This window comes from Nylanderia fulva, unplaced genomic scaffold (assembly GCF_048542155.1).
Source record: "Nylanderia fulva isolate GAGA-0341 unplaced genomic scaffold, ASM4854215v1 Scaffold8, whole genome shotgun sequence".
Classification (NCBI taxonomy): domain Eukaryota; kingdom Metazoa; phylum Arthropoda; class Insecta; order Hymenoptera; family Formicidae; genus Nylanderia; species Nylanderia fulva.
The window spans coordinates 5,623,860-5,651,263 of NW_028190916.1; the positions used below are offsets into that span (position 1 = coordinate 5,623,860).

Here is a 27,404-nt window from a genome sequence, read left to right on the forward strand (position 1 = left end):
AAGACAACGAGGCGACTACATTACAAGGTACAAAGATTTAGAGGAACAGCAAAGATAAGAGAAACAATTTTTTATAACAAATTTTTTCTGCATACCAAGATAATCGTAATATTAAAATTTATATTTTCTTCTGCGACTTAAAATTAAAAAAAAAAAAAAAAAAAGATTCAATAAACGTCAAGCCTCTTATTTTCAAGTTATAATCGCTCTATTTCGTTTCCTCGCGATGCATAGCGTAGAAGAATTAAAACGCAATACAAATTTACTGGAATGCCAATCAATTAACCGCATTCGCTGCACGTTGCCTGCACGTCCCGAATTATAATTCCGAGTTTAACTTTCATTATTGAAAGTAAGTTTGGCTAAAGCCGGCCCTCTCGTTAATATTTCATCGACCGTGCTCGTCGGCGAAAATAAACGGACACCTCGAGTTAACGCCTCTATCTACTCAAGCTCGCGCCTTTAGCTACTCTTATGCGTAACACACACGCTACCGTATTACGGCCCTTATCGATTTTCTTTCAACTGGAATAACTCGCGCCTGCCATTTATTGTTAGTCGCAACGGCTGTTTAAAAATAGCGTCGGATTATTAATTGGCGTCGATCCGATGTCTATAAACCGTAATAACCCATATTCACTCGCAGGAAGTAAGAATCCAGCGTGCCGATTCTTCTGCTCTGATTAACAGAAGCCGTGTCTCCTGACACGCGGCCGCTCCTTTCCTTTTTTCTATTTTTTTACGCGTCCCGATTATTTTGTTCTCTTTAATTATTTCCCTTCAACCCTCGAAATGATTTAATCTTATTATCCACGCAATCCTATTCATCCGAGCGGTGCTGCTCGTTAAACGAAATATATATCATGTTACTTTATCGCTTTGTATAACGGAGGGAGAGCTTTATTTATTCTCTCGTTTTTTAAAACCGAGAAGCGAACGACCTGTGCAATTTGAGGAGTGTAACGAGCTTGTGATATCTCTGAAACGCAGCGAGAAAAAAAATCTTCGTGGATCATCGCGTTTGGTAAAAAATATAAAAGGTCGCGTGTATACATGTATATGCATCAACTGCGACGATCAAACGGCGACTAAAGCGGTTAAAGCAAGCTGTACGTTTCCTACATTTGTACCAATTTGATATCAAACATTTGCCTTTCCGTTCCGCAAAATTGCGGAAAAGAGCTGATTTAAGTATTCCGCGGGAATAAAGAATTTTTTTCAATGAAAAATAAACCTTGATGGAAAGAAGAAGACCCTTGACTAAAAGAAATTATCATAATTTGATAGTTCGCACTGTGCATTATAAAAAAAAAACGCACTTAATCAATTGCGGTAAATGTAATTCGAATTTTTCGAAAGAGTGATTTTCGAAATTGACATCTTTATTAATACACGACACAAAACAAATTTTATATTGTCATGGGCAGTTGCCAGCATCGATATCGATATCGATATCAATATCAATATCAAGCTGACGCTTATATATATATAACAAGGAAGAAATTTTACAGTTCCACAACATGTACTTGATCCATTTTTCATTCGAAATTGCATTTAACGCGAGTGCGCTCCATTAAGTCCTTGATATACGATATATATTGTAATAAAACACATGTTGCGATTGTTTTCGCGAACATATTTTACATGAAAGAAGAAATCATTTTTCATTAGCTCGCGCGCGTAAATGGAAATGCGATTTAATAAAAGTTGAAAAATTTTTCTCCGCTGCACCACATTCCGTAGGATTAATTCCAGATATTTCTCACGTCTCGCTGTATCGCGAAGAACGGTCGACTTTTTGGTCGTATCAGCAATTACCAAACACCCCTTTCACCCTGTTACAGAGCACCGATGCACACACACACACACACACACAAATATACAAAGGGCACAACGAGCGTCTATGTCCGTGTACGTGTATACAGTTATGCACTCGGTCCTCTCTCTATACTCTATGCCACTAGTATTGTGCAGCATGACTAATTATATCTTAGCCCGCGGCGGATCTCGTTGCGCGGCTTCACGAGAGGCGGAAAGCACCCTATTAAGGGTCGGCAGGCGACATGGTGGAGACGCCTATCGGCCGGCCGGGAATTAGAGATTCTTATATTCCAGATATTAGCGAAACTACTGAATGAATCTTATTAAATTTATGATATTCTTAATCAGTAAGCTCAAATGCAGTCCGCCAAAGAGTTATTTATTGAAAAAAAGATGAAAATAAAATTTATAATATAACTTGGGGGAATGCGCAGCTAGTAACGGGTAAGGTTGGGTTAGCCAGGAGTCCGTATTTTATTTATTATAAATTTTTCAGAGCAAAAATGCAAAATCCGACTCTTTGGCGGACTACTTTATTATATCAAGAATATATTAAAAAAAAAAAACCAAAGTTATGTCACTTATTTTATGAAATATCTGGACTATAAGATTCTCACTAGATTCATAAGGAGCAGGGGAAATTTCCGTAGTAACATACTGACAGCTAACAGCTTGACAAGGAGAGACTATCATTCTGTCCTTGTCTCTCTTACATCGCATATGTAGTAACATCCATGTAGACACAAACACTAATGCGTTGAGCGAATGCGATTATTGGGAGATATCAGCAAGAACCGGTTTTCGTATTATCATTGTTTCTCTGTATATGTATATTATATGTAAAAGAACAATAAGAATAGCAATAATTCTTGCTTAACATTATCTTCCAATTATCGTTTCGTGTACGCAATATATATTTCACATTATGCATCTGTAACAAATAATCGAATGATTTATTTAAATATTTGCATATAATCTATATAAATCTATATAATAAATAAAATGTGTAATAAATTATCGAATGATTTATTTAAATATTTGCATATAATCTATGTAAATAAAATATGTACAAATAAAATAATATTTATGCAAATATTATTTTATTTGTGTACATATTTTATTTATATACCCAAACAACACCAAGTCCAAAATTGGCGCGTAAGATATCTTTAAGATGTCTTTTTGATATCATATCATAAAATAGCTGTCTTAAAGATTTCTTAATGCTATCTTATGCGTCAATTTTAGACTTGGTGCTGTCTGGGTAGATAATATGCAAATTAATATGCAAATAATAAATCATTCGATATAATTTGTTACAGATGCATAATGCGAAATACATATATTGCGTACACGAAACGATAATTGAAAGATAATGTTAGGCAAGAATTATTGCTATTCTTGTTCTTTTACATATGTGTGTGTGGGTGTGTGTGTGTTTACAAAAATGTAGATTATTTCACATAATGTGTTTCAAATTATTATGATTTATATATTTGTAAATAAATCTATATAAATAATTAAATATTTATGTACAAATAAAATAATATTTATAAATATTTTATCTATCGAACCTCTAAAGACTTTGTATTAGTAGTATAAGGAAACGTGCAAAAAATATTTTCAATTTTTTAATTTAGTTTTTTCAATAAACTGTTTATAGGTTCGATCTTTTATATATTTTTTATATAAACTACAAGAAGTTTTATTTTGAGCCGTCGTAGCACTTTTTATCACATCCCAATTTAAAGCTATATATTTTACGGAAAAGTATCTAAAATGCCCTTTTTTGCATCTTTAGATCAAGATATCTAAAAAACGTGACGTGATACGCAATTTTTGCGGCCGAATTTGTAATCGGCATGAAAAAAATCTACAAAAATACGCTTTGGAAATCTTCGAACCTGAAAAAAGTCATTTTTTGTCGACCAGTGTTATTGATTGAAGCATAGCACAAACTGAACATTTTATATTGTATACATTGTCTGCATAATATTTTACTTATTTATAAAATATATAATATATAAGTTTATATATATGCACACACATAGATATGACAATAGCGTTATCGTGATTTTTTTCGATTATTGAAGTTGTATTGTATAATCTCTCTCTTATCTCTTTCTCTCTGCTACATAAATACTATTATAACGTAAAAGAACTTACGAGTAACGTATGATGGCTCAATGCAATAATATTCAATCACGTAAAAAACTTGAGTTTAAATATATCAATATCAATTTTTGTACAATATATTAGAATATAGAAAAATTATAGAAATATAAGGCGATAAACTTGAAAATTTTTAAATATTGAAAATATTTTAATCATTTTTACAATTACATACACTATATATATATATATAAATGCAAAATAAGTCCGTAAATAAATTTATCAAGTAATAAATCCGTTGCATGCTTGCAGCTACATATGCATACACAAATAGCTGGTATGTTGATTTTTATTAAAAATTTATTTTCTGTATTATTTTGCATTTATATAGTGTGTATGTGGGTGTGTGTGTGTGTGTGTGTGTGCGCGCGCGCGCGCGCGTGTAGTAAAAATATTTTCAATATATTTATAAAATTTTTATTGCCGAAATATATTTTTTTATCATTTCTCTGTATTCCAATATATTATTAAAAAATTGATATTGATATATTTGAACTCTAATAATTTACTGGGTGATACATACTGAACATCCTTTGCATTGATCAATATTACTCGACATAAGTTCTTTTATGTTATATGTATTTATGGAGCAAATTATACAATAACATCAATAATAGAAAAAAAATCAAGAATAACCAATGCATATTCGTCAATCTATGATTGCTATACAAGCTAATAATAATTTATATTCGTTCTCTTATTCTTGTCTCTCGAAAAAGTATAAGCAATAAATTATCAAATCTAACAAGTACCCGTGTCTAACATTGTAGACTAATTTACTTTCAATTATGCTACTGTTATTATTTATCATTAGACAATTATAAAACATATATATATATAGCACTACAAATTATATATGTATATGTTTTATAATTTATTTTATATTTTATTATTTGACAAGTTAAATCTCTCCGAATCATAATTTGCGCTTACATCTTAAAGACGAAATGCTGTAACTCTCTGATATTCCAATCTGTATTTTTGAAAAGGACCACATCCCGTATGGTCGAAACGTTAAAATAAATATATATACAACTTTAATTTGAGGCCAGTGTAGTCAGACCAAATCTATAACCTCTGTTTTATAATTGTCTAATGATAAATAATAACAGTAGCATATATAATTGAGAGTAAATTAGTATATTTTATATATATATATATTTATATATAAATAATATATCCACATATGTGCATAAGCATATATAAAATTTACAAAAATGGGTGCTTATTAGTCTTGCTACGTTACTGCTTTCTGCTACGGAAGGCCAGAAAGCATTTTCAGGCGGCATCTCGCGTATACCGGCACGGTAGTGGAACAAGGAGAACACGTGATTATCGGTCCTTGTCTCTCTTACGTGCGTCCGCGTGAGCGATGCAGTGGTGTATGTACGTGTACAGACATACACCACTACATAAAACCCGAGAATTGGTTTCTCGGCGTTGGCAACACTGAAACCGGAGTTTCACGTTGTCACCGCACGAGGTCTCCAATATCAATTCGGAGTTTGCCTGGGTGTACTGCCGACCCTTAAACCTCAGGCTTTACCTTTCGCGCGAACAAGAAAACCTCGAGACTTCAATACGACTGTGCCGAGCTTAAGAAAGGGACGGTAGGCATTCGTGCACTCTAATCCCCTCGATCTTTCCATACTTTGTTTCGCAGCCTACACTTGGCACTACCCTTCTTAAGAACGAGAGTACGTGCGCGCATCTACTTAACGCTTGCAGCAATTTTTAATATTTCTCTCGAATAATTAAAATTTTTGATTAAAAAAATATAAAATATTAAGTAAAAAAGAAAGATTTTTTTATAATTATCATGTTTTGATTAGATTACTTACTTGGGATGAAATTTCAAATTAATTAATATATTTTTATTCGTAATATTATGCAGAGATAAATTTCTCTTATTTATATCTTGAAAATTGTGGTAATCGTGACACAATATGGTTAGAAAAATTTTATAAGAGTTTCTCTGATGAAATATTGTTACCACAATAGAAAATAGTAATATCTACCACAATAAAAAATATAAAATATGTTTGATTAATTTTACTACGTACAAATAATATCTTTTATGAATCATAGAAACTCTTATAAAATTCTTCCAATATCATATTGTCCCATGATTATCATGATTTTCAGGGTAAATTCTAAGAAAAAATTCTCTACGTGTATCTTTATGCAATAACTTGAAAATAAATGTATAGAATTTTTAATTTGCATGTGAAATATTAGGAAGCGATAGGAATGGCTTAGGACATGCGCGAAATTAGGACGCCATCAGTTTACGCTTTTAATCTTTTAAGTATTTATTTAAACAAATCCCAACATTCCAAACATTGATAGATGTATATACGTGTGGGTGCGTTTTTGTGTTTTGCGCATTCCCCATAGACATAATACAGATCATGGCAGCATAGTCGGATATCCCTTAGGCTATCTGTATTATGTCCATAGTATTTTCTTTCTTTCTTTCTTTTTCTCTTGTTAATTCTGTATGTATACCCACTGTCATAAAAGTACCGCCACTTCTTTCATCTACGGATCCTCTAATTAAATTGCTTTCTCTTAGAACTTAATTGAATGTCTTAAAATCCTCTTTTTATATAATTTTGTAAATATCCTGAAAGATAAGAGAGAGGTTTTCTTTGTCATTAGCAGTTTTGTTAATTAGCACTTTGGTTCTCCAAAAAAAAGAAAAAATCACATCCCTTTTCGCACACTGAAAATTCAACGATGGCTTGAATTTGAACGTTTCCATCGAGAAAGAATCGATTTCCAATCGATTGAAGAATTTGCAAACGAAAGGAACGGCGGTAGTAAACAGCTTTTGACAAGGCTCGATCATCACCTTTGCCTGACGCGCAAATGACAATGAAACTTAACCCTCTCCACAGGGAGGTACGATGCAAATGAAGCTAATTTAACGATCGTATCCAAATTCGACGAACAGCTGTCTGTTTACGTAGCGCTTCTCGGATCGATCAGCAAAACGAGGTTCCTCGCGATTTATTACAGCGCGTTCGATACTCGATCTCTCTCTCTCTCTCTCAATTATATCTTTATATACGCAACATACACACATACCTTAACATCGTCAGCGTCTCACCGCTAAACGATAACGCACGCGAAGTGCAATCGAATTAATTATGGCAAGTTTCCCCGTGACTAAGTTAATTAGGAGTTAGGTTACTTACGGTGTGTGGCCCCACTCGCGATTTCTCTTCCTCATTTTCTCGAAAAGTTTCTTACAGGGGTGCTTACGACGATGTGACGCTCGTCTTCTCTCTATTCGATGCTTTATGCGACATATCTTTCGACTTTTGAGTCGCGAGTCGATTCTTGTTTTCCGGTTTTCGATTACATTCCGTCAAGAAGTGTTGTGCGTTCCATTGCGTGGCATGCGTAACGTGATAAACTAAAATCAAAATCTGCCTAAGTCCAACAAGTTCGTATCTTATTTTGCATACAAAATGTGTGTCTCTTCAGTTTTATATAGTACTTTAATAATAGAACCTCTGAGAAATCTCGCAACGATATTATATCTAATAGTATCTTTAAAGTACCGCTTAGAAATTTGACTCTAAATGTCTCTTTTCTAATCTGTTTAAGAGTTTAGAAAGATAAGCAAAATATAAAATAATTAAATTCAAACTAATAACATTGTATATATGTATATATATTATTATTAATATTATCATTATTATTATTATAGTAACCAATTCGACACGTCTAAGCACCCCAGAAAAAAAAATATAAATTAGAATATATAAACCCGAATATTTTTCGCTTTTGAATTATTAATTTCCAATATTGAAATTTACAATGTACAGGTGACTCTCAAAGGAATTGAAACTTTAACTTACCTACACTAATTCCATTATTATTAATAAGGGCTGATAAAGTTAAACAGTATTTTTACGAAAAAAAAGAATAATAATTTTAATTTGGAAAAAATCTATTGTAGAATCTTTATGAAAGTTATTAAAATAGAAAGATTTTGAAAAATAAATTCAAGCACAAGTAAAAATTTAAATACGAATTATAAGATGAAATAAATCAACTTGAAACAAATAAGTTTCTCCACTACTAGAGTAATTCATAGCATTATATTACAAGACAATCTCCGATTGGTCAAAAGTAGGAACTCTTTATCTAAACACTTCTCTTTTATAACAGTCGTCAAAAAGTTGTGGGAAATTTATAACTTTCTCAAACAGTGCAACTTTCTCTTTCTCTTTCCAGCCCCCCAGGTGAATATTAAAGTTAGAGAAAACTCATACCGCAATACATTCTGACAAATGTATACGTTATAAAGATACTCGAGTGTATAACGTATAACGCAGATATACAGTCTTTTTTAATAAAATGCTAAAACTTTGTGTATCGAATTTTTCTTGGCGAATGCAACTTTACGTTATAAACAGCGACAATTATTCAAACAAATAGTGGAGAGTCACCTGCATCCTCTCGAATACTTTCCCGCTGCCATTAAACCGTTTAGACCTATCTCATCTCATACGTGTCTCTAATTCCTTGTATAAGATTACATACACCCTCGCACACAAACATACGCCCCATTACACCAGCGAGGGTCATCTCATTTTACAGATTTCATTTTCTTTTCTATCCTCTTTTTCTTACTCTTTTTTTTTTCTCTCCGTCGTTCTGTCACGTCTTTCTTCACACACATACATATTAATAGCTAGTCATCCTCGTCGTTTTTACGAATCTAAAAGTCAAAGTCCAAGACTACCAATTCCTCGATTAATTCCATTTAGTGTTATGGCAGATGCGGACCGAATTAGCCCGAATTAGCACCACGACAGGTACCGTATATACCTTGCCGCGAGATGTATGTAATGTCCTTTGCATATTTTTTTTTATTCCTGAGATTACATCAATCCCCCGTTTTACGTTAAAACAACCACCGGATCGGATCCAGCTGAAGAGTCGATAAACGAGTGTCGGCCGGTCCGTGAATTTCAAGTGTCAGACGTTACCGTCCTTGATGGACGAACGAAGATTCACGTCTCGGAAGGGATCACTACGAATCTCCTGTCTGTTTCGTAGTATTTGCATTCACCGAATCGTGATGCAGGATGCGAATCACAACCCGAAAGCCTCAGTAAGAAACTCCTCTCGAAAACACACTTCCTAACACTTGCACACGACACATTGTACGACGTTTACAGCTAGTAAAAATTATGTTTCACCTTTTCTTCAGGATGTCACGTCGTATCACTCGTAGCGAAGAACGCGCGAATTAATATTAAGTTTGATCGTCGATTTTAAGCCAAATCCATTTCTAAGAATCAGTGGTCTAGAATATTTTTCAGAACAAGAACAGATATCGAGAAGAGAATTATTTTCGCAAACAACAAAAAAAGCGTTAAAGCAATTCGCGTTTTTCATCTCGCAATAAATAATAAATCAACCGATGATTGCAACGAGAATACGCGCTCTATTCATTTTCGAACGCGAAAGTAATCCAGGAAAACGGTAAAATTTCATTATATAGAAACGAAATTCGCTTCGACAGTGACTGAGAGAGCGTATCTTCTCGCGCCTCGAATATCCGATTATAATCCGAGTTCAAAGACGCTCCTCGCTACACTTGATCTCGATCGACATCGCCTTTCTCTCTCTCTCTCTCTCTCGTTGCACTCTCACGTTCTCGGCAAACCGCCCACTCTTCAACATCAAAGTTCTCAAGAGACTGAAATCCTCCCTCTTGCTCTTCACCCTTATCTCCTCCTTTACTTCCCGTCTATCACACGGAGATCTCTTGAATCTGCACGCGCTTCTTCGCGCTACCGGGTGTCCCAGGCTGCCGAAGAATCCCGGGGCACGTGAGGTTGACGTTGGGCGCCGGAGCTTTGGGCGGCGGTGGCGGTTCCGGAAGTTCCTCGTTCTCGTCCTCGCTGTCATGGTGGTGGCGAACACCGCCGACCTCGCCGCCGCTGACCTCGTCCATCCGGGCGATGGTCGCGTCTACGCAGGGCGACGGAGTCCGAGTACGCTGGATGCAGGAGCTCTTGCTGTAAGATGGCGGCTCCAGGATTCGCTTACCGCCACCGGGCGGAGGCGAGCACTGGAATTCTTGGAGCTGCAGCTCGAGCTCCTGCACGAGTTTCGCCTTATGCGGCAGCATCGACGACGACGAGTCCATCAGATTCATGGTAGGCGGCAGTCGCTGCTTCCCCGTCACGTTGATCCCGGAGCAACCGGCCTCCAGCAACTCCTCCTTCTTCTTGTTGCCGAAGGCGCCGCCGCCGGACGCGTTCCGATCGCGCTGATGATAGATCCCCGCGAAGATCAGGATGTTGAGCAACAGCAGAAACACACCGACCGCGATGGTGACCGTGAGGGCGGTGGTGTAGCTCTGATAGTGGCTGGACGCCAGTTTGCGGAGGAGATTATTGGGACCCGGGCCCAGATTCGAGTGCTGCAACGTTCGCGAGGTTGTAGGGGTGATGGTGGTCGCGACGGTCGCGTTCGGGGTGCATTCCGTGGTCGACAGCATGGTGAGGATCGAGGACGGTTCCGTAGGGGATGGCATGGGTAGCGGAGGCGCCGGTAAGGGTACGGCCGCGCTCTGCGGACGCACCGCACCTTCGTAAAGATTGGCGTTGTCCGAGAGATGGTGGTGCCGAAAGCTGGTGTCGAAAGCCGGCCGATGCAGCTGCGGCAGCAGGTTCAGCCAAAGGGACATCTTGTGGCCCCTGTAATGCGAACGCATCTCCGTGCTGTGGCCGGCTTCCAGGTATAACTGGTTTATAGAGTCGTACGAATCCCAGAACGGCGGACTCGACGTCAAACCGTTCTCCAATCCCGAGGTCAACGGACTCACGCCATTTGGATCCCTAGAACAACGAGTGTAACCGCGACCCTTTGACATATGGACAGATATCTGCCTGTTGCTGATGTGTCGCTCTGTTTTTTGGAAAATATAATCATTGATTTTTTCTTTGCCAATTAATCTCGAAAAATATATTATCACGATTAATAATTGAGAAAGGCAGAAAGAAAAATTGGAAAAAATGGAATTTTGTGGGTTGCGAGATCCTAAGCGAACGTCTCTCAGATTCCTGCACGATAATTCGCCACTGACAAAATCCTTTGAGAAAATTCACCGTGTCGATGACAGAGTAATCATCCAGATAGCCACCGATCCGCAATTAGAGAAGCCAAAATCACTTCGCGTCTTCTCCGCTAACAACTCTACTCTACTTCGAGATTGCGAGCTTTCGCTGAGCGCGTTAACGGCCTTTGCGGGAGTTTGGCTCCAAAATCCTTTCACAGCTGTAACTTTACCCTACTACCACTACCAGTCTGCAGCAGACTCTCCTTACGGAAGGTAATCGAAGTGTATGCGATGCTTAAGTTCCAAAGAACTTTGAACCGGGTAAATTAACGAGAGAGGTTCACTTATCCGATTATCCCTTTCGCACCTAGTTATTTCGCATCGTCGTGTCACCGAGTGATGACTGTGAGTTGTCGGACAAATTTCATAAAAAAAATATTCAAATACTAATTCAATTTTTTATTCTTTTTCGCGATATTTTCGCAAACTTTATTGTAATTAAAAAAAAAGAGTGAAATATCTATAAAATGTCCCTATATATTTGTGACGAAACTTTTAATTTCCAAATAGCGATATACATGATTAACGACGTTAATTTAATAGTCAGACAAGAACGATAGAGAGGAAAGCAGAACTTACCCGCGTCTCACAAAGTTAGCCAAGTAATGCACGAGTAGCTTGGACAGATTCTCGTCGGCGAAGGTGTAGTTGACAGAGGCAGGCAGCGCGGACGTGACTTCCCCACGGAGAAGAGGCATACCCAGGAGGTAGGGCACTTCCTCGCCCTTCTGGCTCGGTCGTTCGCCAGGCTGGAAGTGCAGGAAGTAGCCCCGTCCCTCCGAGGTGGAGTGAAGCAGAGCCAGTTTAAGGAGCGGCGCGGCAACTTGACCGTCTCCGAGGAGAGATAAGAGGCCCTCGCAGATCGCCACGTAACTCTGCTCGCCTCGCTCCCAATCGGTGTACTCGTTCCGAAGAGTCGAATAGATTTCATGCAGATGAAACCGATAGGTGTTCCGGACGTAGGTGCGCAATATACGATCCCTCCTAGTTTCGTTGAAGCCTTTCTGCGAATTTGTAAGAGTTGTCTGCTTTCACGAACGCGGAAAGTAGCGGATCGTTCGAATATTTGACACAAGAAATACGTTTTTCTTTTCCTTTTTTTTTTTTACGAATTTATCTCACTTTATAACGCAATTTCTTTCGATCGCTAATTATTAGGAGCATATGAGTATCTGTAGGATTTTTCCAGAGAGGAGCATATTATTATTTTTTTCTTAATTTTTTAAATTCAATTTTTTATTATTTTGTTATTTTAATATTTTTATATTAAATAAAATTGCAAAAGTTTCAGTGTTTATTCACAAGGTGAACAAATAATGTTTAATTGCGGACGCTCATGATTAGGAGGTAATTGTCGGGAAATTTTACTAGTGCAAATAAACAAATCACGCTCGTTGCAATAAATGCGTATGGATTATTGATCCAAATGCCATTATAAGGTAGGAAGATGCGTGTCATATACAATGCAACTCAGTGGCCGTGACCATCAGAGAGTCAATAATATCCGGAACGCGATCGGCGAGGACTGAATCGTGATGCGATGGGTATAGCTCGTTAATTTGTCAAATTATATCCCATCGATGTCAATTACATATTATGCACGCGAAGTGTCGACCATTAATCAAGAAATCATTTCCGCCCCGAACATGAAATTTTTTAATAAAATCGATACGGAAATAAAAAAGAGTATACGCGTAATAATAGTAACGGAGAGAAGAATAGATAAAAAAGTTTGAAACTTTTCATTCCTTCTTTTTTCTTTTCGTACATACATTATGAAATATGTATGTATAATCTGTGAAAAATGATCCCTCTAATAGGAAGAAGAATTATAAAAACGAGCACAATACATAGTTCGTATATTTTTTTATACGTATTTTTATACTGGATGCTTTCCATAAATCAATTCACGCTGATGTAAAACTGTACCTGTAAATCTTCCTCGGTGAAATTTACCCAGGCTTCCTCGGACGTTAAACCAAAGAGTAAATCACGATTGCCAAAGTCCGCGAATTCGGTGCCGGGTCCGGGAACGATCGGCATTATTCCCGAAGAAGAGGCAGTGGGCTGAAAGTTCTAATCAAACCATTTTTTTACGTTTAAGAACGTGCATATCGATAAACTTTGCACGCAGTATTTTCATTTTCAATTTTTCCTGTTTTCTCTCTCTCTCTCTAGCTCCGTCGTTGCTAAATAAATCTCCATCAAAGGGAGGAAAATGTAATAATAATTTTGCTTTATATTCTCGTAATATCAAAGATTTAGCCGCGCCATACATTTGGCCGGAAATAAAAATAGAGATACCAAGATTTTCAATAGAGACATATTTGATCACTTTTTTCAGTAGTTTATGCACCTGCGTTCGTACATCCTTCCCGATTTCGCGTTATACCCGAGTTTGGGATCGTGATATGCGAGTAACCAAATAGACTATCGAGGGATGAGTTAATGGAGCATGCACAAAGTACTAGCTATTACGAATTCTCGAATCCGTCATCCGTCAACCGGTTGTCCGTTCAATTAGCAGATTCATCGTTTACTAGTCATCTCGTTCGCTCTTGCACAAAATCAATACGCCGGCCGGCTCGTCGACGACGGGGGCTAATATCCGCATACAATTACAACATTTGCAAATTCCGTAATCGTCTAAATGAAACGCGCATCGATGCCGATGTTTACTTAGCCCCGTTATATTTATTTACGTCGCGTATGAAGCGGTGGAATTTCCACGTGTAATTTGCGTTTAAACGGCCCCGCGCTAAAACGACGTATATATCTCCACGAAACGCGGAGAATGTAAATGCAAATTTTAGGAAAAACATCCAAAGCGACGCTGAAACTGAAACGTTGCACCGGACGTTCCGAAACGACAGATAGCATTAGCGGTGTCACGTGCAAAAAAAATGCTACAAAAATGTTAGTACGATATTTTTATACCCATCCCTGCCAAGATCAACTTTAATCTCAGAGAGTTCATAATTGATTCGCGACCCTCTTTTCAGTTCCAATAAAAAAAAAAATAACCGAATAGTTCGATCAAACTGCAGATTAAACAAAAATGTCAATCACTAAATAATTAATAGCGCATTCAAAAACCGAAACAATCGAGCGAGAAATGGGAGGAGTGCAACTATTGTTTACTATATTGTTTTATCTCGAGACTATCGATTACCGAGACAAATAGTCTCACCTGATTGACAGTGGGTGGTAGAACGGCCCCGTCGATAAAGGGTGCAAATCCGGAGGTGAATCTCGGCGGATCCAGCTGCACCGCTAGTAGGTCTTCCACGCTCTTTAAACGAAGGCACGATGCGATATCGTCGGCTTCGATATCGCCGGGACATCCGATCTCTTCGGCGACTCGGCGCTTCACCATTAGCGGTTCTCGCTGAACCGCCCATGGCGATAGAGCCGAACCTCCAAGCAAAATCACCCTGCTGATCAACTCTGCAATTTGTTCGAAAACAAGCTCCCGCTTTAATCGTATCGATACAGCTGATAAAAAATATAAACGAAAGAATTCGAGAAATTTATCTAATTGTATTGTATACGAGGAGCATTTTATATTTAACATGTACATATACATTATGTAAATTATACTAGCGTTTTATTATTTTAAGATCCAGTATTTCGCAACATTGAATTAGCCTTTCATTATTTCGTCGTACTGAAGCTGCATTTTCAAATATTTTGAATATTTGTCTTAAATATCTTATTAACTTGTCCCTTTTATCTTATGCTCTATATACCGTGCAATAAGCTTAGACACGAAAGGTGAATAAATCAGCTCCAATTAGCATATTCATCTTTACAGACGGTTGCGCCAACGTCAGTCAAAGTGTTTGAATGTAATCAAATCAATTTTCTCCCTTTGTAAGCAAGACTACAATTTACGGGAGGACTGCGACTGAAAGACCATTCTATCTTCGTAGTCTTATCTGTAATACGGCTAAAGGAAAAAGGATGTTATCAATCTTTCTCTAGCGAGGGGTCGATGTATCCATAAAATGAAACATAATGTAAAGCGTAAAATATATCGTCCCTTTTCCCCTGAACCAATAATAAATAAATAAAAAAATCAAATCTCTCTGGACACATGTTGTCAAAAAAAAAAAAATATCTCGTGACATATGTTTACACAGTTTGCGCTTCTACATAAAAACGAATGTATGAGAAACGTCAACTGCAAATGCGGTCGATGGCGCGTTAACCAACGCGTTGACTGACGTATCCAAATCCGTCGTATTTGGCCGCGAAAACGATGAAACTCACGAAACGCCTTACCTTTCGCCATAGGGGAGACGGCTAAAAAATTAGCGAGAGCCGCCCCGGTGCCGTGGCCCAGCAACGCTACTTGCTCAGGATCGCCCCCAAAAGCGCCGAGATTCTCGCGCAGCCAGTGAAGTCCCGCCACCAAATCCATCAATCCGTAATTGCCTTGCGCGCTTCCCTTCGATCCGGTTTTCAGGAAGCCTGTTAATGTCAACGCGTCTGAATTAGAAAGGCCCATTTGCATGCACAAGTACCAAAGTACTGCATTATTATTTCACAGAAGGACGAACAGAGAGACTTTGGCTGGTTATTTCGAATAAGAAATGAAAATTACACTACTGTTCAACACAAAATGATTTTTCTCGAACATCGGAACGAGAAGCGTTTTTTTTATAGTTTTTTAGATGCTGAATCATAATTTTGAGAATTTTTAATTAAAATTGCGAAAAAGACTATTTTCACGAACATTTCATATTATAATTATAATACGTCACGTGCTAGAGACGTTTTATTGTAATCAAAATAAATAAATATATTGTTTGGACTTTTAACCATTAAAAAGAATTTTTGTGATGTCGGTTATGATTAATAAAATATCCATGGTTAAATATGAGCTGTGTTGCCGAAGCTGTGATTTACAATTAGGTCATTGACGATTTTCTAAATAAATCATTGAATACGAATTTAATGTCAAAATTGTCAAATTCAAAATGGTACTCAATATGGGAATGTCAAAATTTTAAAATGCTTTTTTATATAGATCCGTATTGAGTCCACCATTTTGAATTTGACAATTCTGACACTGTATTCGTATTCAGTGACCTATAGGAATAATTTGAAAACCAGATTTGTATTCAACATCCAAAAAAAACTATCAGAAACGACTAGTCTCGTCAATATTTTTTTTGTTGAACAGTGTTATTATTGGAAAAAATTTCTCGGAGAGAAGAGAGATAATTCAGACATTTCTGGTAATAAAGTTGCCTTTCGAGGGGGCTACTTTTATCTCACATTCATTTCATCTTTCCTATGCAAATATAATCGAACAATTGAATTCTATTGCAAACAATAATTGCAAACTTTCACTAAATTAGGATCTAATTAACTTCTAGTGTTTACGCTAATAGAAAGAAATGCCTGATCTATTTAATTATTACCGAGTTTTAGTTATCGTAGTGGAACAAAAGCCAAGATATCTACATGTGTATGTAAACGTAGTATTATTGTAACAACGAGTGAGGGAGATCGGAGGATAAAGCGGATTAAAATTAAACATTTGCTCGCCGGCACTCAATTCTGCTTGCTTCAATTTACTGTACCTCGACTCTCCTGCAGGCTTGTCACTCTGATTCGCCATCTGCCTGCGAAGCGAGTTTTTCATTCCAATCCGATTCGCCTTTTAATCCCATTCACATATTCATTGGTACACTAGTGCCAAGTCTTAATTACATTCGCATTTAATATCAGAGAAATATCGTAGAGTGATACGAGTTACGTAAATAAATGTTTTCGCCGTTATATACATTTTCATAAAAAAATATTTTTTTTCAGAAATATATGATAAAAGCAGATATTTTTTCTCGATAATTATCAAGTTATTAATTATGTATTTATTTATTTATTTTATCGATTCGCGTTGCAGAAATGCGGCATCGATTAAAAATACGTTTATTATTTACAAAAAAAGCTACGAGTACCAATGTAGTACGTGTTAATGTAAATACGAAAGTACATAGCACTAAACAATTAAAGAGGCACGACTAATGAGTGAAGTAGCAAGAAAAAACGGGAAAAAAATGGGAATCGGCTGACCGAGCAATATTGAATAACGCTACAGGCATTGTTTCGCTTCAACGATGAACAAAACGCATACGGAACTGCAGTATAGAGGAGCGCAAAATCCCCAACTCCAGTATAGTGAAAATACGGCGTATCGATATCGAAAATTGTTCCACTGAATGCCTCGGGCTTCTTTCATGAATGGGGGAAACGGTGTTGTAAACACGTCTGCATACCTTTCGAATAATATCGCGTTGTTTATCGTTTTATGCATGATTAGACACGCACTCGAACCTTTAAACATCGCACCTTTCAAAAATATCGTAGAAAAATAAATTCAATAGATGTATAATAATGTGATGCGCGTTTATGTGAAAAACGTACGATATGAAAATCGATGTAAAATTGCAAAATGAAAATATAAATGAAGGTATATAAATTTTGTAAGCGAATGAACGTAAAATTGTAATATTTTATTTTTCTTTCGGCGTCATAAAAAAGAGAACACACGAGAGTATCGACAAATAAATTCCGCGTTTACAGATTAATTAAAAAATAACATTTATAGAGAAATCAAATAAATTCGAACGAGACGAGATTCATTCTATTTACTTATTTATTCTTTTTCGATGCGCGGAAAAATGTTAATAATATTTCACGCGGCCATTCTTGCAACGCATCGCATCGTAACTTAAATTACGTGCGCGATATTTAGCAGACACTCCAAAAAAAAAAAAAAAAGTCGCGCGACCATGCGGCAAACGAGCGCGAAAATCTACTCGCACGGAAAACACCCGGACCTTACGTATCCCTTTCTTCGTCCTCATTAAACTCCCTTTGTTTCTTCCCTTTTGTTCCCATTTTTAATTTTGGCATACGCACACGCGTGACTGCCTCGGAAATGCGCGTCCCACAACTCAACTCATTGCTGTTATCCATATTCGAGAGGTGGAGAATGTCGTTATTAAATGTCTCGACTATCGCGTAAGTAACAACCCCCGGAGGAAAAATTCCTACGTACAACCGCGCGCGCGGAAAGTAAGTAATCTGGCAAAGATCTCGACAAACTTTTTTCCCTTGACTGCCGCGAGTAATGAGATCATTCTTTTAAGTCTATGAAAGAACAAAAGAGCTAGTTGCGCCACATAAACAAAAGCAAGGTAAACTCGGCGCATTTTATAATCCGAAAACTTTCTATCAGCTCTCTTGCGCATAAAATAGCAAGCGTTATCAGATTTATTGTGCATCGTTTGCCATTGTTGTACTCTCAAGAGAGTAATTTCTTGGCGTAACACGCGCCAATTTATTGAATATCGATTCAAGTGTCAACTTGTCACTCGTCGATACAGATATGTTCATCCACTTGAGAAAATAGTTGCTTCAATCTTGCGATTTTTTGCGAAAGAAATAAGATTAAAATATTTCATAAAATTGTGTATTCTATATTTTATTATTTATTATTATTATTATTATTATTGTTATTTTATTATTATTATTATTATTATTTTATTATTATTATTATTACTAATGCATCTTTTTCTCCTTAGATATAAGTTTTAATAAATAATGGGTAAGAGAAAATCTCGTTTTCTGACAAAGCAACGCAGCAGCAATTTTTCCGGAGCCGCCTCTGTTTTGTCTTTTCACAAACGATTGCAATAAACGCGAATGCGGTTGTAAGCGATCGAATGAAATAACCGCAAACGTTTGCAAGGCGTAGTTTGTGTTCTGAAACGGCGGAAAATTGAGATAGTTTGTCTCAATGAATAAGTATTGCCAGCTTACCAAGCACACCGAGACGAAAATTGATGGAGACGACAATGAGACGTCCGTGAGCAGCCAGGGCGGTTCCGTCGAATGAATTTCCGGCACCCCAGGAATAGGAATCGCCGTGAATGAGGAGAAGAGCTGGAAGCGCGTCTGCGATACTACCTGCAACACCAGAGAACATTCTACCACAGCATCTGTTTGCGAATATGAGTCTCGATAAATGTACGAACATAAATATGATAGATGTAGAAAGTTTGTGTGTTCTCTGTAAAATAATCAACAATATATACGTATTTTGTCTGACGCTAATTGCAGTTTTATGCAATTCCGATTTTCTTCATCTGAGATAATAGAATATGCTAAAAACAAAAGTACTTGTCGTCAAAGCGTTAAAAATTATTGCATCGCGTTCGAGTCGATTGTAATTCATTTATCGAATAAAAATCTACTCCTTTGATTCGGCGCTGTATATATTTTCATAGTCACCTTAATTAATCTCGACGTCAAATATTTTATGACTTAAATTACAATTCTGTGAAGTACAATCCCCTTTGATCTTAATATATTCTATGTCAAACTATGTTAATATTAGGTCATGTGAAAATGTGCACGTGAAACTGATACAACTGTAATATAATGAGTGATAATTAAACATTTCTTTTAAAAATTAGGCGCGGCCAGATAAAAATGAAGCACCTAATCATAAAATTGAGGCATCTAATCAAAGAGCGGCTTTCCTACAAAATAGCCGCGTCTCGTGAATTAATCTTATATAACTCTGTATAGCTCTACAGCTTATGCATGAATGTGATTACGAATCTGCGATATCATTATCAAATTATAGATAATAATTCTTTTTAATCGTACATACATATCGCTCATATTAAAAAATAGGTTACATGGAAAATTTACCACTTTATATCATGAGATTTAATTATGATTTATAACATATTATTATTATATATTTTTGATATAAATGGCTAAGTTATAAAGGTCCAATTCAACAGTTTTTAAAATTTTACTTATATAAAAAATATGAATTTTAGTACGTAACATGCAACTGTGGTGATTCAAATATTATAAATTAAGAATATGTCTGTATTCAAATGAGAGACGTTGAATTATACATATATAAATATTGAAAGAGAATTTTTTATAAAGTTACTGCCTCTGCATCTAACAAATCAATATCTTCTCTCTCTCTCTCTATCGATTACGATATCCGTAACGCAACCACGATCAAAACATAATCATTTCACGAACTATCATATGCCGAGTTAAGTGATGGCAGGCGAGACACCTGTTGCGATTCCTGATAGCGCACGCTAAACGACAGATAGTTAAGTAGGTGAACGAGTAAACGACACCATCTTCGTGATTCTGCTATGCGTGTTTTACCATTGGAAACTGGGAAAATCTGCACGTCTACCTTTATCTGCCTGTCCGCGATCGTTGAATCGTATCTCGAAACATTTACGAGCGACTCGGTATTTTTATTGCTTCCTCAGTATCAACTCACCTTTGTCGCATCGTAAAGTTATAAATTATTGATTTTTTTATGACATGGAATAGAGTGATATATTATTTTTTTCTAATAATTTACTGAACAATCTTGAATCTTTATTGCGCCGTCTCTTTATTTGATCTGTTTAGGAGAACAATACTAAGTTTTGTCTAATGGTTTGCTTTAATTAAAAAAATGTATAAAAGAGAGTCGTGCCACACAATTGAAGCTACATATTAAATATAAAATTAAATAATTTGAATGATAACAATTCTCGGTCTAATTTCCTTATTGAATAAAGTAGGACATTTCCTTTCTTCTTTATTCGAGAAAATTGCGACTCGTGTATAGAGTTGAAAATCTCCTTAAACTTTTACCAACGTTTATTTATGAGATTATTTTACATGCCGCATTTTCTTGTATATTGGTCAAACTTGTAGGAAAAGTATCTGCTTTTTATTTCCATCTTATCTTTCTCGGAACTCCAACTAGAATCGTAACAGGATAATCTTACATTACAGGAAAATGGTTGAAATTCTAGTTCCGCACGTACGAAGCGTCGTTTCGCGTCGTTTCCCTGTGACACCAAGTCTCTACACTAACTCGGCGTATAATATGATTATATTATACATGTTGGGCAGGGAAAGGTAAAGATACGGGAACCAATAAATTCATAAGGAAGTTAGCGGAGATTCGGAAACGGGAAGCTTTTTGAACAACCCGACATATATATTAGTACCAAAGTTTGTCCCTAATGCGAAAAGGTCGTTATCTCCAAAGTCTTAACGAGAGATCGCAAAGTCGTTATCGTGAACTAACAGCAATTTCAAGACATTCCACAGTATCCGATCGTGAAGTAAAAAATGGCAAATCGCTATATATGTGCGTCCGTTAATTAATTGGCTTCTATAAAGCGTCGCAGGAAAACGATATTCTTTCCGCAGATTCCTCGAGTTTTAATTTCCCTTTTTTGTCACTTTCGGTTAAATGAAGGGTCTCCATAAAAAGTGCGACTTAAACGATAATTTGAACTCGATGATATTTGTTCGCAAATTTTTGGTCCTATTTTACGCATCCATCAGAAATATAACAATCGAATTTTGACTGCGAGATTGCGTCGACAGGTATAACAAGAGAATCGATCCACGCGCATATAAACGTCAGGATACTTCTGAAGTCCTCTTCATTGTCTCTCCTCTCTAGATTAATGTCACAGCAGCCCAGAACAGGAGAACGTCGATCCGATACGAAGCCACCTCACTCCCGCGGTGCTTGCAGGTTCTCTCACGTGAATCGAATAATCGACTGCAATGCACTACGGAATTGAGGATGCAACGCATCCTTACACTTGCGTTTCTTTTCTCTCTCGCTCTCGTTTCTCGACAACATTTTCTCTCTTTCCCTTTCTTTTCGTCTCATCGCTTTATCTTATTCCTCCAATACGTGGATGCTTCAGATCCCTTCGGTCCGCTTCATTTCTTCTCGTATGCAGCATCTACCTCGCCATTGTGCGGGTAAGGCATCCTAGTTTCTCATCATTTCCTAGATAAAAGTGCGCTTTATTCTTTCATTCTTCACAGCGACGGATTCCTCGCACGCACATACAAAGCCGGGGGATACTCGATCAGAGAAACGACAGGCGCGATGAATTCGCGAGCGAGACGCTCGTCTCTTTTTCTCGCCTCTATCCCGAATATTATTTCCACCTGATCCGTATTCACTCTCGAAACGCACCCTCTCTCTCTCTCTCTCTCTTTCTCATTTTCTTTCTCTCGCGTGTATGTGTATCGAAGTATATTGCCAGGGTGTATTATATTAAACCTACCTATATCGAATTTTCTCCCGCGAGTGATCGCATCACGAAGAATAACGATTGCATGTGCAAGCGCTGCATCCCTGCAATTGCTGACATAAACGAAAGATCGGCAGATACGAGGCGTAAATAAATTTAACGATGCGGGAAACAAAATATCCTGAACGTAAATACACGGCTGTATTATTAATTTTGTAGAAATAATAAAGTGAGATGTGTTTGCCGCTCTTTTTTCTACATTAATTTCTGTGAAGAAATATGACACGGTATAAGTCTATCGAACTTTAGAAACCTATATATTTATGTGAGTTGACCATTTCATTTTTATTTTGATAAAAAATTGCTCGCACTAAATATAAACACAATTTACAATCATGCTGGATTACTCGCAGATTATAACTATTTTTCTGTTCACGAGATAACTCTATTCATGGATGATACAGGTGACGATATAAATGTTGTAAAAGCACTTACAATTAGGATATGAGCTACGAGCTTTCATCGTCGTGTTGCGTAATAATAAATGTAGGATATAACCATAAAAGTAATTTTGCGACAAACGATCCGAGAAACGAAAAAGTTCTCAAACCGCCGGACAAACGCAATATCGTTAAAATAAGCACGAATTCCGCATGATATACGACATATTACGCATTTCTCCTTGCGCAATCTATATCTTATTCCATATAGTTCCGTATTTCATCCGAAACTCTTATTCCAATAACATGATTTATGGTTTCAACGCGCTTTCAACAACTATATCCAAATTTTTGAACGCAAACGAAATCGAAGTTTTCACATCACACAGAATCGTCGCGCATCTCGTTCATCTGAATTATTTATTTCTTTATTTATTCATTTATTTAATTATTTATTTAATCTTGTACAACAATATTTTTATTTTTTAATGGAATTAAATAAATATTATAAATTATTTGTCTCATTCTTTGATTTGTCGTTAAATCGCATTTGATAAAAATTACGGAGAGTTTTGTCGGTTGCCTAAATTTCGAGGAGGCATTATATACACTCGCAAAATAATATTTAATAACATGTTCCGTTCGCGAACGTGTCCGCCGAGGGAGCTCGAATTTTCCGCCGATGATAGCTCCGGAAAGATCGAAACCTAAGCTGCTTACGTGCAAGTAATGTGACGGCTGCATCCCGATACGTCGCCGATGAGCGACAAGCGCGTCGAGAGAAAAGTCACGGGAGGGAAAAAGCTCGCCGTAAAAAAGCGGCAAAAGGATTCAACGCGCGCACGATAGCGAAGGAAGCAGAACGACGGATCGTTCCCTTTAATCCAGCTGAAACGCCGGGTAGTTACGGCTTTTTATTCGACAGCATAAAGCGCGCGGAATCTCTCTCTCTCTCTCTCCATACGCGAATAAGGATCCCCGATAGAACAAAACGGAAATATCGTGGATCACGTTGGGCGTAACGCGAACTTCCGTCCCGTACGTGCGCAATCTCCGCTCGATCGCGCTTCGTGAAAATATAAAGCGGGCCCTTTTTGCGCAATTTCAATTTTAATTAACCGTGTATCCGATCGATCCCACGCGAGCGCGTTTATTTTTCATTAAGATCCGTATCCCTTTTGTATCAATATATATATGCTTTTACAACATATATATATATATATATATTCAAAGCGTGTTTATTTTTTTTTTCTTTCTCTTCGTGTAAAAAAAATTCTCTTCGCCGGATATCTATATTTTCCTAACTTTGAAAATTTGAATAGACATCGTTATCCCGAGATATGAAGTAGTCTGCCGAGACAATAAAGTCAAATTGTTTGAAAACTGAAATAGGTCAGTTAGATCCACCCCGCGACCAAGAATATTACGAAACTGTTCGGCAAATCCGGTCAAATCCCCGTCCAAAATTTATCATAGGTTGCACTCTTCTCTCTCTCTCTCTCCCTCTCTCTCCACCGTTGATTTCCATTTCTATGATCCGTACACTGGTTCGCGTTGATGCCTCACATTTGTAAATCTCGCTCTGTATTTGCAATCAGGAAAACGTCTCCATCAGCCGATCGATCCGTTCTTTTGTTCACTCGCTCTCGCTCTCCAGCCCCGAGTTGAGGGTTGCGAGAGAAAAGATGGTCCGAGGGAAGAAGAGGGTGAGAAGAGATTGGGAGAGAGGGTAGTTTCTCCTCGAGAAGGAAACCTTGGCGTCTCCCGACACAACGCGGAATCGGGACCGCTAAATCGCCGCATAAAGCTATGAAGCGTTGCTTGATATTTTTCTTTCTCTTTTTCCTTGACTCGATAAACCAGCGTATTAAATGAAATTTGCGAGATTAGCTCTAATCAATCTACCATATACCGCGTACAAGACGAATGGTTCACGAGAGTTTATAATCTTCTTGTGTTCTCTTCGTGCTTTAATATTTTAGCGGTATTAAATTAATATATCTACGATGCAGCAAGAGGATGAAAGATGTACTATGATAATTAGGTATCTTGTGATACCATGTAATATATTATTGCACATGGATCATTCATGAGGCAATCTCTGCTACCATGAGATTTTTCGAAAATTCTTCTGTTTTTTCGCTCGCAAGAAACTTCATCCAACCGATTAAGGTCAACACATCAGCACTTGAAAAGTTCATTCAAATTGCAAATGCGCGACCTAGATATTAAAACATTTAAGTTTCTGCGAATGATGCGATGGGATGAAAGAAACGATAATAATTTCTACAGTTATAAGAATTTGTTTTGTTCTCGTAATTTGCTCTCTCCCTTCAGAGCTGAATTATTGACGTCATATAAAGGGTGTTTCTTAAACATGTGCCAAAAATTCAAGGGGTGATTATCTTCGTTTCGAAGATAAAATTTACAAGAAATACAATATTTTTTATTTGTGATAACCAACCAATGACAACAGAATGGATACACATTCTGGCATAATATCATATCATATCGTATCGGCCTGTATCTTCGAAGCAATTTTCGAAAAATCAAAACAGAGTGTCTCAGAACTGGCGGAAAAGTTTTTAATAGCAGATTGCTGGTATTATTTGGAGACGGTTTTTCCTTGGTGAAAATGTCGAGGTAGGTCATCATTTTTAGCAATTGTTCCCAATTTTTGTTATTCTGTATCTTTATAACTTATATTAAAATTCTATTAAAGCAAACTCTAATATTTTATTTGCACAAGGCTTAGTTTCCCCAAAAGTCTTCATCTTCAATTGCTTATACAATTCGAAAATTATTGGTGTCTCGACATTTTCGCTGAGGAAAAGTCGTTTCCGAATAATACCAGGAATCTGCCATTAAAAACTTTTCCGCCAGTTCTGGGACATCCTGTGTATGTTATACATAAGATCGCAAAAATGTAATTTCATTTTGTCTATGTAAGGATGATAGATCGCACGCGCTCGTATGGCTAACGTAATTTCAATGGAGAAATAGAATGTCGTTTGTGAAAGAGTACGAATCTAATGGACTCGTGTATGCGTTCGCGTTGAAAAAAATGTTACGAACAAGAACGTACACTTTGTCGCGCGGAATTGTAACGCGAGCGATGTCATTGTCACGTGTCATAACGCACACGGCGACGCTACGTTCCCGAACACTTCGATAACCAGATTATCGCGGAATGAAATTGGACCTATATTCGCTCTCGCGATGCGCTCTCAACGAAGTTGGGCAATCTCTCTAAAATTGGACAGCACATGTTTCGTAACTAGATTATCTCGCGGAAATATCGTCAAACTCTCGCGCCGAGAGAAGCTACACGGTCCGAAAAGTTCGATTTACGATTCTCGCAAGGAATTTTGCGCTCAATGATCGCGCGATGCATTTTTCGATCCGAGTATCTCGCGAGAATCCTTTCAGGAGATTTAAAGAATGTAGTCTTATATCTCGGATACACAGAGATTAAATTTTATATCGATATAAATTCCTTGAGTCATTAAATATTTTAATAAAAAGAGATCGTCGTATAGACGACGTCGATTTATTTTCCTATTTTTATATGACATTTTGTAATTTTTAATCAGCGATATCGAGTTATGTAAAACCGTCGATTGTTTTGAAATTTATAACCACGGGACAATCGATACACAATTTCAAAATTGCAATACTACTTCATTCTTCATTGCCGCATCCACGCTTTAATGATATTCATATAAAGATACCACGTTAAATCAAATTGACGTTTGACATTTCGAAAATAAAGCAAGATATTTAACGAGAGAGTTTGTTCCGCCTTTTGCCGCGGGCGATATACATATATCTTCCTCCGTAATATTATCTATTATATATAAGAGAATAATAAATCGGCGACTTACCGTGGGGTGGTTTGGGCACGTAGAGGTTCAGATACAGGCAGTCCTCGCTCTGGTTCGCCTGTACGGATTCCAGCCTCTTGAAATAAGCTTGTCTCTGCTTCGGCAGTTTCTCGTAAATATCCGACGACGGCAGCTTCTGGGGACAGGCCGGCGGCATGGTGTCCGCGATTTTGGTGCCTCGCCACGGCGTCGGAGTGACCGGGGGCATGTAACGCAGGGCGCCAAGCGGCGGGGTCGCGTATGGCACCCCATAATAAGTCTCGACGGCGTTCGACGATCTGGCCTCGATGCCGCGCAGGACTGCCGTATCGCGTCTTGACCGTTCTGGTGGAGTACTTTTGCGTGCCGGCCAGGGCCTCGGCGCCCGCCAGGCAGCACTGGGCGCAGAGAAGCGCCAGGAGAAGGATGCCTTTGGCGAGATCGCTTCCATCGTCCCCATCTCTTCTGTCTCCCTTAAAACAAGAGGGACCGTTCCGTCCGACTCGGCGAAGAGTGTCGCGTCCGGCAGCATGTCCAACCGACGATGGCCGGTAGTCGGCGACTCGGAGGACGGTATCGGGAGGCGAGAGGTCTTGACTCTTCCTCTTCCTCGGCAAAGAGGAGGAGGACGTCCGCATCGCGTCACGCCGCCGCGGAATGCGCGCCCCTGCGGGCCCAGCATCTGTGGGGCCCTCTCGTCGATGGACGACCCTCTTCTTCCGCTTTCGATTTTCGCTTGCCCTGATGCCCTGCGTACGTCGCCGCCGCTACTTTCGCCCGCTGCTGCGCCCTTGTTATCCCGTCGCCGCTGTCCGTCCACTCCCACTGCTTCTTGCCGCCA

At 37.9% G+C, this 27,404-nt stretch overlaps 1 protein-coding gene across 1 annotated transcript; it reads right to left on the reverse strand.

Moving 5' to 3' along the window:
• Positions 1–6,280: 6,280 nt before the first annotated feature.
• LOC114932091 (neuroligin-1) lies at positions 6,281–27,201 on the reverse strand. Its single transcript, XM_029304266.2, is given in 8 exon segments — positions 6,281–10,862; positions 11,723–12,147; positions 13,073–13,219; positions 14,334–14,590; positions 15,428–15,616; positions 18,980–19,126; positions 26,585–26,885; positions 26,887–27,201. Coding segments are annotated over 8 exon segments (2,874 nt in total). The 3' UTR covers positions 6,281–9,769.
• Positions 27,202–27,404: the final 203 nt, after the last annotated feature.